This window comes from Ptiloglossa arizonensis, chromosome 5, assembly GCF_051014685.1.
Source record: "Ptiloglossa arizonensis isolate GNS036 chromosome 5, iyPtiAriz1_principal, whole genome shotgun sequence".
In the NCBI taxonomy this organism is placed as follows: Eukaryota; Metazoa; Arthropoda; class Insecta; order Hymenoptera; family Colletidae; genus Ptiloglossa; species Ptiloglossa arizonensis.
Window position 1 is genome coordinate 23,229,689 of NC_135052.1, and position 14,821 is coordinate 23,244,509.

At 35.4% G+C, this 14,821-nt stretch overlaps 1 protein-coding gene across 1 annotated transcript; it reads right to left on the bottom strand.

The window, feature by feature from the left end:
- Nucleotides 1–10,292: 10,292 nt before the first annotated feature.
- On the bottom strand, nt 10,293–12,196 carry LOC143147452 (uncharacterized). Its single transcript, XM_076312697.1, has 5 exons — nt 11,555–12,196; nt 11,342–11,352; nt 10,985–11,186; nt 10,742–10,896; nt 10,293–10,622 (listed from the first exon to the last, which is right to left on the bottom strand). The coding sequence occupies exons 1-5, from the start codon at nt 12,194–12,196 to the stop codon at nt 10,385–10,387; spliced, it is 1,248 nt and encodes a 415-aa protein (XP_076168812.1). The 3' UTR covers nt 10,293–10,384.
- Between the last annotated feature and the right edge of the window lie 2,625 nt (nt 12,197–14,821).

Here is a 14,821-nt window from a genome sequence, read left to right on the forward strand (position 1 = left end):
TGTAAAAGTTATTTTTGTTTTATACCACTCAGTCTTTCACTGACCACCCTGTACAATTCTCAAATAACTAAATTTAATTCAACGGTGTTAGGAGAAGTATAAAACGTACTCGTGGCTTACTGGTACAACAAATCACCCTTTATTCTAGAGTTCCGGGTTTTGTATACAGTTCTCGTATCTTAATTTAGGAGAGAGGGTACACTTATCGTGCATAGGTGTTCTTTGTTAGATCTCTTGATCTCTATAGAAAAGTATTAGGGTACTTTGATCGGACATTGATCATCTTAAAATACATTTGTACTTTATTCCTTCAATCATTTATTCGAATGCATCTGTAAACGTTTCTTATCCGTCTTGCTCGTGTTTATTAACAATTTCGTCAGTCCGTGCAACATATCGACTGACTCGATATTTTAAACGATCACCGATAACCGAAATAAGATAATATTTGTTCATCATTGAGAAGATAAACGATTTGTAGCTTCAACAGGATTTGTTTATTTACTGAATTCAAATATGTTCTAAGATAGCCAACTTTCGATCCAAGTACCTCAATATTTTCTTTTTCGAGAATAAACAATTCACCGATACGTAAAAAATAATGCAGCCGATCTCATTATTTTCGAAACGACACACTTCGTGTCATCGTCGATAAAATTTAATTTTGCCCAATGAAATTTGATTTTCTCATCTTCTTCCGTTTAAGAGTTACGGGGACACCCTGCATTTAACGATCATTTTCTCGGTTTCTCTATTTCGTTAAAATTTTTCAGGTCTGTTCGAAGCAGAGAAGTTTGAAAAAAAAAACCGGTATCGTTTTCTCATCATAATTACGTTACCAATCCGTCGTATCGAAGTCGATGTTTATACCAAAGTCGTTGTCACAAGAAAACCAAAATAATTACGTACGACCAACCAATGATACCGCCTCTGTGTAATTTAACGATGGAAGAAACCACGCGGTGTATTTTTTTTTCTTCGTCTTCGTTTATATAAGGTGACGCTCTCCCGCCATTGAACTCGAAAGCAATGCCGCCACCCAAACACCGCGGCGTTAATCTAGTGTTTATATAACGGAGATGACTGCGCGTTGGTTAGATTTGTGAACAGAAAACTGGTGTCGTAAAAATTGAAATAATAATCCGCAGTGGTCATCGATCTATCGATGACACGACAATGATATCGACGTATTCGTTGATCGATCGATTTATAGAAATACGAGACAATCGGCAACACCGCTCTTGAGCCCATTGGCGTGAGATTCAACCCGTATTATAATTCTATTTCCGGTGAAACGGCCGTCATCGTCGACCAACTGATGCATTAACGATATCAACATTCTTGTTACACTGTGTCACTCTTGTTTGCAAAGCAGTTTTGTTCTTTATCTAGAAAAAGCGAAGAAAAGAATTAAAGAATGTTAATTCTAATATACAGTTGTTTTTTTTTTATTTTTTTATTTTACTTCGCTACATTTACAATCAATTTTAACGAAGAACTTTTAGTAAATATGATGGACGATAAATGACACGAGTGGTATAAAATAAATACACAATTTGAAAAGTTAATGTTAAGAGTGAAAAGAGGCAATTTAACGGTGCACGAGTACCTAATGGATACTTGTCCTTTGAGTCTATAGGTATGTTCATTTGTTTGCATAGAAGTGATGATTAGGATACTTTCGTTGGTTAACTTGTTGCAGATGGCATTTACTGAAATTTGTCATTTCTTCCTTGATTGTAGATCTGTTCAGATCTCTATAATATTGTTTGCTACATATCAGGGAGTGTCACATGTAGTCCTTAAGGTTTCAGACTGAAACCTTGTAGAACTTCAATGTTAGATAAAGGTAGTGCCTCAAAGTTGGATACCATATTTTTGAACCTGTTTAAAAATAGCTTTGTATATTAACAGTTTGCTATTCAATTTTAGCCTAAATTTTCTCCCCAGGAGCCAGTACAGATTTTTTTTTTTTGTTTTGAATTGTTCTTTTTCCAGACCAGCCTCCTGTCTAATGTAGTATCAAGATAACTGAATCAATTCGAAGTATCACTATATAATTGAGTTTTACAGGCATGGATCTCTAGGTAGGGTAAACGTAATGTGATTGGATTTGCTTTCACTAATTCTGATATACCACTTCCGTAGCCAAATTGCTAAGTTATTAAGATGTTCTTGAAGTACCTCAGATGCATTAATGGGATCTGTATGGGAGAAGAGAATTGCTTTCGTCCGCAATAATCACTGTCAGCTGTGTAAATGAGGTGCAATGCAGGTTCCAAAACACTACCCTGAGGGTTTCCTGAATTTAACTTCATGGTGTGAACTGCTAGAGTCTAGATAGCGAACTGATACACTCTAGATGCTGAATGTCCTCTGTGGTTGATAGGATTGTAGTGCAGTACCTTTTATATTCTGAATCTTGGCATATATGGTCCACCAGTCTATGGATTTGTTGAATAGTTGAATGTCGTCGCCTAAAGCCAAACCGATGCCTTGGAATAACTTCAAGTTCAGTGAGAAGAGGTTCCATATGTTCCAAAAGTATAATAGTTTCTCAAATAATTTTGAGAGTATTGGGAGTAAGCTGATCAGTCTGTAAGAGGAAGTGTTTGCCTGGTTTATTAACCACTGCTAATAGTAGTAGTATATTTTTATTTGTTTCCCTTTTGGGAATACAAAGAGACCTGCTTCCTTTCTGTACTTCTCAATTATTACATACACCAACTTAAAATAATTTAATCCTGGTATAAACTTACCCATTGTATAAATATAACAATAAAACCTTTAACGTGTAACATATAACTTATACATCCTGACCCATACTAAACCTAATTATACACATACACATACACTTAACCGTGACCCCTCTCATACTTCTAAATATACATAACTTCGACGAGCTATCTTAAATTACTGTTTGGTGTAAACCTCGCTAACTGTTCTTTCTTATTCTCCTCCTTCTCCCTCATCCTGTCCTTCTGATCCTTGTTCCTTCTTCTCACACGTGTCTCTTCTTCTTTTCAGCTTCTCCATCCATTCCTCTCTTTCTCCACTTTCTCCCTATTGATCACTACTATTTGAGACTGTTTCCACTATTTGGAAAAATACCCCTGTAACAGCATTGCATTGTAAATTGAAGTCAATAGTGCTAAACTTTTCTTATGTAGTTTCTTTATGACTTACTCTGTTATAAGGTCATGATCTGGAGATTTCTTGGGCTTTGATCTCATTCATAATCATCGGTTTAACTTCAAAGAAAGGTTGAATAGGAGGAGGTAACTGGTGTGGGACTAGTAGAAATTCCTGGAGTTCAGCTTCTATATTGTTGCAAAGCTTGATTTATTTATTAAGTATTATTGAGAAGTTACAACAAAATTATGTGACGATAACAAACTGATATTTGGTTGACGCAACGTACATCGGTATTTATTTGTGCTTACGTAAATTGTAATGTTAAACTGCTAAAATTGACAATATTTAGCACACTGCTTTTTTTTTTTTTTTTTTAATTTTACTCGTAGAATATGTTGGCAAAGTTTAGCAGAAAAACTGGGACATCCTATATATATATTTACGTGCACGTCCAATATCTTAAAAACTTGGTATGGGCGAGAGTTATGTAGGAAAAAATTATTTAAAATCTATAATATATTTCGAAATCATTAAAATCGGTGATGTTCCCTGTAATTTAAATAATTACCGAGCAAGCATTACATTGTATTTAAAGATGGTAGGATTTCTTTTGCGTATGTTTCAACGTCGATGCAGAATTTGAATAAAAACAGCCGGAAATTCGATACCACGTAAATGAGAACCATTGTTTCGTGTGTAAACCAAATCTAGAAATAATGAAGTGATATCGAGAATCGATTCACGCGGGCTTGTGTGCGACGACGCTTCGCATTCAAAGTCCGTTTTTATTGATTCCCGTATATAGAATCTTGGCAGAACTTTCTTCCTTCGATTAAAAGTTTCCCCCACATATCTTATTCAACGAATTATTTCACGTTAGATATATAGGCGTGCGTTTGGCTCGATAATAAATTCACAGCGTGCAATCATAATAATTGCATAGAAGCGGCATGATTCACGCCGTGAGCCCCCTTAACGTCGAACAGATAACGTAACTCTTTCCTGTGTCTGTATTGTTTGCACACTGACTAAAGGTTGAATCAAAGGTAATCTATATTTTCTTCGAGTCCCAGCAAAATGTTCTGATTTTTATACGATATTGCACGCTGCCGTATTTCGTTCCGTTCAAAATTCACAAGCAATAGAAATCTCTGGGTTTAGGCGTCTTTTCTTTTTATTTGAGCGTTGAGTTACACTTTACGTATCAAATTACAGTCGTATCGACCTAACGGTTCAACGATATTTCTCATTTTTTTTCTTTTTTGTTTTCTCTTGAAAGAATAAGAAATGGACGAAATTTATATCTAAATAGAATTTTCGAATAACGAATAAACGATATTTCTAATTTTTTGTCTGTTCTTTTGAAAGAATAAAAAATTGACAAAATTTGTTTCTGGATACAATTTTCGTACAACAAATAATTGATGAATCAGTTTGTTTTTTCATCCGATACTCGTTGAACGAAAATTAGAGTTTCGATTAAAAAATGAAATATGCTACAACGAACGAATAAAAATCGAACCGTCCGATCGAATAAACGAAACGTCGTACGTAGGTTTCATTCGAATAACATTAACTCCGATGAACAGTCGGTGAAATGAAACAAAGTAGCTCGTGTCCTTTCGCGGGGCATTATTCTTTAACGAGCGTGTATACATGTATCTGCACGCGCATCGGTCTAAAGCATACGTGCCTGCAATTGTACGTTCACGCAAACGTTAACAGCGCGATCAAACCCAACGCGAGTAAGGACGAATCAAACCGAGTCTCGTTCGGTATCATTATGTAATTGAATATCGAGACTGTCGTGCTGACGATTTCCGTTACCAGTCCACCTAATCCACGCGGACTCGAGAATTTCTCTCCACCCCCTCCTCCCCCAGTGTTACGCACATGTCCCTGTTTGTTAAAAAGCATCTAGTCGGTTCAAGTTACACTGATAGAACAGGTTAAAACTCTGTTCTCAAATACGATAGCGCTCAACGTTTAAACGACGATTAAGAGTTTAACGCTCGCTTGTTTTAACCTACACTCAATCTCAATGGTCGTACAATTAACCTACAAATTAACATTTGACCCTTTCGATACACATGACGATTACAACTGTCGAAATCATTCGTAACAACTGGATAACCGTTCGAAATACTTATCTAGATAAAAATATTGATAAATTAGTTTGGTTTTTCATACGATACTCGTTGAACGAAAATTAAAGTTTCGATTGAAAAATGAAATATACTACAACGAACGAATAAAAATCTAACCGTTCGATCGACTAAACAAAACGCCGCACGTAGGTGTCATTCGAATAACATTATCTCCGATGGACAGTCGGTGAAATGAAACAAAGTATTATAGCTCGTGTCGTTTCGCGGGGCATTATTCTTTAACGAGCGTGTATACATATATTTGCACGCGCATCGGTCTAAAGCATACGTGCCCGCAATTGTACGCTCACGCAAACGTTAACAGCGCGATCAAACCCAACGCGAGTAAGGACGAATCAAACCGAGTCTCGTTCGCTATCATTATGTAATTGAATATCGCGACTGTCGTGCTGACGATTTCCGTTACGAGTCCACCTAATCCCCGCGGACTCGAGAATTCCTCCCCTCCCTCGTTCCCCTCCCCTACTGTTACGCACATGTCCCTGTTTGTTAAAAAGCAACCAGTCGGTTCAAGTTACGCTGATAGAACAGGTTAAAACTCTGTTCTCAAATACGATAGCGCGCAACGTTTAAACGACGATTAAGAGTTTAACGCCCGTTTGTTTTAACCTACACTCAATCTCAATGGTCGTACAATTAACGTACGAATTAACATTTGACCCTTTCGATACACATGACGATTACAACTGTCAAAATCATTCGTAACAACGGGATAACCGTTCGAAATACTGATCTAGATAAAAATACCGAACAACGAACGCAAACTGAACAATTTTGTACACGTTGTATTTATTCGTTAACAATTATTCGAATTGTACGATCGAATTATATTTCACGTTGAACGAATGAAAAAACATATCCATATAATTGTCGTCGAATAAATTTTCAAATAAAATTGGAAGCTTTTTTATTCATCTATTATTCGAATAAAATTCTGCTTCTCATTGGCTACTTTTCAAGGTTAGGATCGCCATTTGCTTTGATTCCACGAAAACTCGATAGAATAGACTGTTTATATACAATATTAGAAAATGAATTCGCAGAATGGAACGATCGATTCGTTTAATTGACGAGCTTGGGTAAACATGTGAATGTTGAATATAATTCCAACGTTGAGAACGAGGAAACGTTGTAGTCGGAAGATGGAAGAAAACAAGATAATTACATTATCTTATTTCGAATCACGAATATGCTAATTGGTTACTCGTGTAAGATAACGATTTTTTTCGTACAATCGACCTGTTTCTATGTCGACAGAGGCCAGGCCTCGCGCGTATTAACCAATGAGGAGAGTATAGGATGCGCCGGAACCGAGCGAGATAGAGCAATGATGAGTGAGTCTCGGATTACTTGAAATCGGTAATTGAGAATGATTCTTATCGCGCGCGGAATGAGTCATTTAGTAACCTCTTAAAGGAAGAAAGAATTCTTTCAAGCCATTTGCTCAGCGGGGAGTTTCCGGTGGACTACAAAACGAAAAAGGAATTAATGGAAATTAAATTTTTTTTTTTATGTCCAGGTATATCTACACGGAAGTATATATTATCAACGAATCATTGGGATTCCCCTGATAGAAATAAGTCCCAATACGAGCTCCATAGTACAGGGCACTACAGTACCGAAAGATTGAATGATATAACACAACAAAAATTTTACGAACACATGCTTTTTTAAATCGTTTATTATTTTATTCGAAAATATAATAAATGGATTTTTTTTTAGTATTATATGTGAAAAATACGATCCTTCCGGCGACCACCATTTTTCTGCTCACAAATATATACACTTTTTCAAACCCTTCAGTCTTTCAATGGCCATCCTCTATTATTTATATTTTGCTCGAGTAATTTCAAAATTCTACAATGTAAACTGTTGCGCGTTGCTTTGCTTCCTGCGACGTAATAATTATGTTTCTCTTCTTTTACGAATGAGAATTATCGTCGAGTCGAATAATTAATTTGTCTTCACCGGAAGAAAAATAATTTTGAAAAAAAAAAAAAAAACAATCAAATGCGCATAAGTCCTTTATTGTAAATATTTCGCGTATCTTACACGCGATTATGTACTTTATTTCTGCCTTTGATCGTTACTAACTTAATAATATGCAATTTTGTTATTTAACGAAATTATCTTGTCAATTAGTTCGGCGTAATTGAGAGTTTCGTTTATAACGGAACTTACACCTTGTCAAAAAACATTTAAGTTTATGATAAAGGCTTGTGCCGCTACGGTGACTATTTTTAATCTTTGTCTTTGGACTATTTTTAGCCTCAGACTTGGCATTACTTAATTTAGTTATTTATGAGTATGCAATCTAGACAGATAGGTAGTTTAAACAAGAATTCCGCTAAAATTCCTTATAAAGTATGAGTTTCCTAATATACAGGCACGATGAATTTACGATGTTCGAGACACTTAAAAAAAATTAGAAGGGCAAACATTGTTTAATGTTTTTAAAACAGTTTTTCCAATTTTGTTCTTTTTTTTTTTTAAACGTTGAAAAACTTTTTTCCTTTGCATATATGACATGTACGTATGATTATACATTTACATATGACACACGTATGATTAAAAATAGTTAAAAACATTAGACGTATCTTCATTTGTAATATTTTCATACGTATATGAACAATATATATAAATTTAAATTTTCATTAATGGATGAAATTCGAAGCAGTTTGCCTTATTATTGCTAAAAAATAATTGACTAATTTCGGTGATAGCTACACCTAGGAAAATATTCAATAAGTGATTTTCTTCATTTTTCTATACTATATATTAGTCTTTTCATCTTTTTTTGTTGTAACTATCAAAGTGCTAAATTTAAAAAAAGTCTCAACTATAACCACCATTTTATTTCTCTTGTTTCCGAAAACCGGAAATTGGGATATTTATGTAAGTACGTACATAAATAATTATAATTATATAATTTATGTAAATAAAGGCCAAATGTAAATATCTAAATTCGAGAAAAAGTCCCATTTGTGAGAAAGATGAGACGAATTTGATTTACATTATTTGTAATAATGTCACTACAAAACTTATTCCGTTTCCGATCAGTTACTCACTTTTTAAAAATAAGACAAAATATATTGTATGTAACATCACGGATAATTAAAGAAATTATTTACTGAATATTTTCCTAAGTGTGGGCATCGTTGAAATCAATTATTTTTTACCGAAAAATTTTGCTTTTGAAACGTGTTATCAACTGTTTTTTTTTTTTTTCGTAAAAATTTTAAATTAGGCGCTGAGAGCGTAGTAATTGGGGATGCGTTTCGATGTGTACGCGGCTTTAGGTGCAGACGTTAGTGAAAAGTTAACGTCAGCAAATTTGAAATTAGTTACAGACCGATAAATAAGATTTTCAGTTAATTTAATGCTTCGTTAGAAATCGAATCGTCTGTCTTTTAACGGAGCTCTATATCGTGCATTGTAATTATTTTTAAAATATAAATTTTACGACGATTAATATAAAATTTACGCTAGGTTCAATTTTTCTCCGAAAAAAATAGCCCCGAACGAAATCAGGATTGAAAATACACTCGAAGTTTCCGTTAATCTCGTTGCTAGAGATCGTTGCCCGTAAATCAATACGATTACACGATATAAGAGTAACAATGTGGCTTCATCGATAATTTTACTATTACGATTCATTTACGTTGATTGACTCACTCCAGTTAATACGCTTGCTGTTTAGTGCGAGACCTTAATCCTTGAAAGGACTTTATCAAAAAATTCAAGTTCTAATTTCGTTATTCGTTCGATAATTATTCACGGTGTTAACAACCTTACCGATTTCAAGGAGCCTCGATTACTTTAAAGGGGAAAGATTCACGTGTATTTTGAGATAAAAAATAACGGTCCCTGGTTCTTACTTTTCAAATCATAATTATTACAAAAACCTGAATCACGTATTCAAAATTACACTTCCACGTGGTTGGAATGATTCCGTCGATAGACGTAAACCGCGAGGTGTGAATGAACGATTACCACTCTGATTCTATAATACCAATCGGAAGCCTTGCGCCTTCCGTGGCAGCAGGTATTAAGATATTAACCAAGATCAAACATAGACGTAACCATTACTTTTCGTTTCGGAACATTTCTGAACTTTGTGTTATTACTAATAATAGTTATCTATATTAGTAAACAGTCCACATTTAGTCTGAGTTCAAGACATTTCGAATTTCAAAATGAATTGCGATCCGTGCTTATTATTTATTCTCTTCTTAATTTCCAATGTAAATAATTTCGAAACTAAGTGTAAACGACCCATTAATTATGGGCCGAGGGACCTTGGTGACTTCTTCCTCCTTTGTGCTTCAAGATCATTGAAATCGATGAGGTCGTTAACACGTTAAATAATCAGCATTTTTATTTTCTTACGTCCATTTCTAAGTATCTTTGAGTAATAGTCATTCGATAGCGATGCACTCGTTTGTATAACAACTATTATCAAGTGCGAAACTCGTTTGTCATGCTTCAGTTAACTGCGTGTAGTTGCGCGCGTGCGTACAAGGACGCGTATTAATGAAAACGAAACAGTAATGGGACACTGAATGTCAACGAGGGTAATAGTGTTCTAATTCGAAACGAGCATGACGAGTATGTATGGTTATTTTCATTCGTTCATTTCTCCGTTGCCACTGTCGAAGTTTATATCCAGACAGAAAAGCTTTACTTACTAAAGGACTTACGTAACGTTAACTCGATGATTGTAAAATCGGTGATTCACTATAGGCGCAAAGAAAGTGGTGAAATTCGTCAGTTTCCTATCGCGATATGACTCACCGCGGATGTGTACAGTTTTAAGGAAATCGGTGCAAAGTAAATTTAAGCAGATCGACGGTCGTGATTCGAAAAAAGAATTTGAACATAATTGCTTCGTTAACACTGTTTGGTCATCCTTTCGAGGTTATGTAGTACTGTTATGCAGGAGGGAAGGGTTGAAGGAACACTTATGTAGAATTCAACGATCTCTTGGCACTGTACTGAGGTTTTATTAAAATAGACCGATTGACAAGAGTTTCGCGGACGTACTTAGCACTTATTGATATCTTAGGGAACAGAGATTAATCCTAAAGATGCAACGAGGTCGGTATCGTATCATGATTACGGTTTCGGTATAACACCCCTTTCCTTATTTTAAAATTAAAATTATTGTCGAAGAATTTTAATTTGACAAAATTAGTCCTAGAGTTGCCTTTTGTCGTTTTCATATTATCAAAGTATAGCTTCGGTGTATCATCTGGAGGTGTTATCGGGAGAATTTCTTCACTTACAGTTAGACTTACAGCTAAGTATCCAAAGAAGAGGCTAAAACAGAATTCATGTTAGCATACTTTAATCGATTAAGGTGTATCTGATAATCCTTATTCTTAATATTAATTAGCGCATTTAATCCATTTATTTCCTTAACTGGATAAGGTCCTAACCATGGCATGGTAAGATCTGCTAGTCGGTCTCCACCTTGATTCTTTATCCAAACCCAATCACCAGGTTCTAATGATAATGATCTAATAGCTTTATCGTAATTATTTTTGACATATTCTTTAATTTTTATTAAATTGCTTTCGGCATTTGTCCAAGTCTTAATTAAATGATTGTGTAAAATCAATCGCATCCAGTACTGCGTTTAAACTATCTAAATTAGCTCCACTGAGGAAACAAGGACGCACCATCATATCCACAAACTTACTTCTGCCTTTTGACATTTTTAACAACATCAGCGCATGTAAGTCGTCTCCTTTCTTAAATTCTAAATAAGTATGTTCCGGAACAACCCCAAACAATAAACAAAAGCACAATGTTTTCGAAATACAAAGTAAAACAGGGTGATAAATTCCGCACATCACTATATCCGTAATTAAGGTTTTCAGTCTGGAAAAGTTATCATAATGTAATTTATGAGTATAAATCCATCCATTGAACAAATGAAAGCTCCCTCCATGTAGTCTGGAACGAGCAACACGCACTACGTCATCAATCGCTTTCAATAAGGCAGTTCCTCTATGTACATTAGTAACCACCTCTACCCTGCCTGCTCCTGTTCCAACAAAGAATTTTAATTTCGAACGTATAGCCTTCATGGTAATGAATGAGTGATCATATACATAAAAACTAGCTGGATAATACTTAGCGGTTTGATCTTCATGATTCAAAATGTGGTAATCAAGATTAGCATTCTTAGCTAAAGTTATTTCCCGTTCACTATATTCGAAGTTTACTAAAGAATATTGGTAACTTACCTGAAAATCAACATATAACCCTTTTTCGAAGCATGAGTTACAAGTATCCCTCGTGAACCATGTGCATAAATTAGCTAAATGCACTAATCGGTACGTCTCATCACCGCAGATGATTGAACACATCGCAAAAATGAATAGTTTTGTATTTTTCGTTTTTTTATATCGCATGTAATGCAATAAATTCAAAAGGTAAATCGCCTGTCCAGGACTGCGATATTGGTATCCATTCGGCACATGCCGGTCAAAAACTTCACGCTCTACGTCGCTACAGTTCTTATTTAAATACTGATTGAATTTATTAGCGAATTCCACAAGAGCCTCTTTATTAGAGATATATTCCTTTGGAAAAGACCTTGTTAGCATCTTTTCTGATTCTTTCTCATCCCTGAACCATATCTTTCTCATGTGTCTCCCAACTAATGAATATCTTAGAAGCATAGTCTCAGCTTCTTTAGATAAATCATCTGGTAATACCAAACTCCTCACGCTACCCGAACGATTGAAATTTAAATACAAACGTCTGAAATCAGTTCCTTCGTATAAATGATACGTTTCGGGAACATCACCCTCATAAAACTGAATTCTTCTTTCCATAACCTTAATATTCTCATTTGCTGCGAAAGAAGGTTTAAGAAAGTACATGGAGTCGTTTCCATTTTCCGAATAATCATGAAAAACTTTCTTTGGGAATTCGGTCGGTGAAATCCTTTCGAGGTTATGTAGTACTGTTATGCAGGAGGGAAGGGTTGAAGGAACACTTATGTAGAATTCAACGATCCCTTGGCACTGTACTGAGGTTTTATTAAAATAGACCGATTGACAAGAGTTTCGCGGACGTACTTAGTACTTATTGATATCTTAGAGAAGAGTGGCGCTCGGGGTCTTCGACGAGTCTTTATATGGTTCGGTGACAAAGAGGAGTTCGATCCCAGCCTGCGGTTCCCACGGGGAGTCACGTAGGCTGGTCCAAGAAATGTTTTGGCTGACTTACGTTATCCGACTTGTGTGAATTGGCTCGCATGGGAACAGAGATTAATCCTAAAGATGCAACTCGGTAGGTATCGTATCATGATTACGGTTTCGGTATAACAGTACGAAGATATACGCGACAGTCGGCTGAACTTTTTGCATCGTGCCTCTTTTTTCTTCTTCCGCTGGTATAATTATCTCTGCCCTTTTAAATTTCACAAGACCCAATAAAACCTAACTTTTATGAAACGACTCACGATATACAAGCAATAAAGCAATAAAATTCGTAAGGTGCGAACTTTGTTTCCATGTCCAACCTTAAGTTGATGACAATTATCAAGGGAACGTACTTATTACAGTGGCTTTTGCATAATGTTTTGCAATAAACTTACATAATCAACATTTGGAAAGCTAAGTGATAAAATGATCAGCCTATATCTACGAAAGCTATAAAAAAATAGTACTACCGGATCGAGATTTGACCTATACACTCAACCGTGGTCTAACCTTCATATCCGACCGAGGTCAGTTCCACACAATTTAATCTAGACCCACACACGTACGAACGCGCGCACGCGCACATAAACCAGACACAAATATACGCCATCGAAACGAGAAAACATTACACGTTGAGTTCGAATCCATTATTTCGTTTCAATTCGCATAATTTCACATAATTTAACCGCGCAATCGTGACACCGACTTATAATCGTATGATGCGCACGCAAATAAAGAGGATCCAGAACTTTCGAAATCGTGAAATCTTTCGTGTGCGAGATCGTTTTTCTGTCCGTAGCCAACAATTATCAATCTATCGAGCGTCAAGTGATACTACGAAGTCTCTTCGACAATTTTACTTCGAACAGTCGTGTTGTCGATTGTAATCTTCGAACGAACTTCTTCTAGGTTATACGTTTAGTTTTACGTACTCGTAACACATCGAGCACCGCTGCCTGTCGTGTTGCCTTCTTCATCGATAATTTATTTCTAAATGGTGGTTCGACTCACTCGACTAATTGCGTTTATTTATAATCGAATTGTCCTACGAATCGGACGGACATACCGGATACCGGTATCATACATACCGAACATACCGGTGAGTGTGCCCCCGGTTCGTTCTAAAAATAAAGAAAACAAATACTTTCACCGTTTCGCGCAGGGAGCAGCGACGAACTCGTGTGAAAACACAACAGTCCACCGATTCGTCGGGTCATTTCGTACGAATTCCGAGACTTGCACGCTCACCTCTGCTCGCAGAAATCCCGCATGCATCTCGGATGACAGCTGGGCTAAAACCATTCGACTTTCCTTTGTTTTTGTAAATCGACCAGTAGTTCGTAAGCATCGCGGAACTTAAGAGTAATCCAAAACGTTGCCAAGCGGAAGCAGCTGTGATCTGCTTGCAAGGGTAGTTTAATATCCGGACAAACGCTTTTTGAACGTGTATAAACAAATTTCAAAACATTGAAAGATCTTGAGTTCGTGTTTCGCATTGGTCTTTTGACTTTTCATCATTTTTTCTATTTTCTTCTTCAACGATATAACGTGTAAACATTATTAAATAATATTAACAATATTTCATTTTTTATTATTTAACAAAAATTTGATTATGATATTTGTTACAATCGAAAATATAATTAAATTAACAGTATAATATGAACAATATAAACTCGATATGAAATCATGTAAATAATATAAGTGTACGTAACAAATACGAGTGAACTGTATACACGAACATCGTTGTTCAAAATTAATTATGTACACCGATATAAAAACACGATTTCGTATGGAGGGTGGGCCTCGACATTACAGATTAGAAAGGAAGTATTCTGTAATAGCGATTCAAGTCTTTATCTCAATGTATTGATGGAAATAACCAGTATCTGTAAAATGCAGTTAGTCATGCATGGTGCGACAAGGGTTACATTTTCGTCCCTTTTATGATAAATTGCGTGCAAAAGAATTGTTTAAGAAAGGAACGAGAAAAATAATAGTATTGCCTTCTGTATATGTATTTAGTAGTATTACATTATATGTTGTACATATAATGTATTATTACTCTTGTATTATTTGTAGCATCTATACAATCGTACTATTGTATTATCATACAATTTGTTTACGTATATATTTTATTTATATTTTTGTGGGTTGTTCATTTACATTGTTCATTTAATTATTCTTTTTGCTTCAGACAAATATTACTGGTAGCGTAATTATTATAGCGTTTCATAATTGTTATATATCACAGAAGAAAGAAATAGAGAAGTAAAAAATAATTTAAAAAAAAAAAAAAAAAAA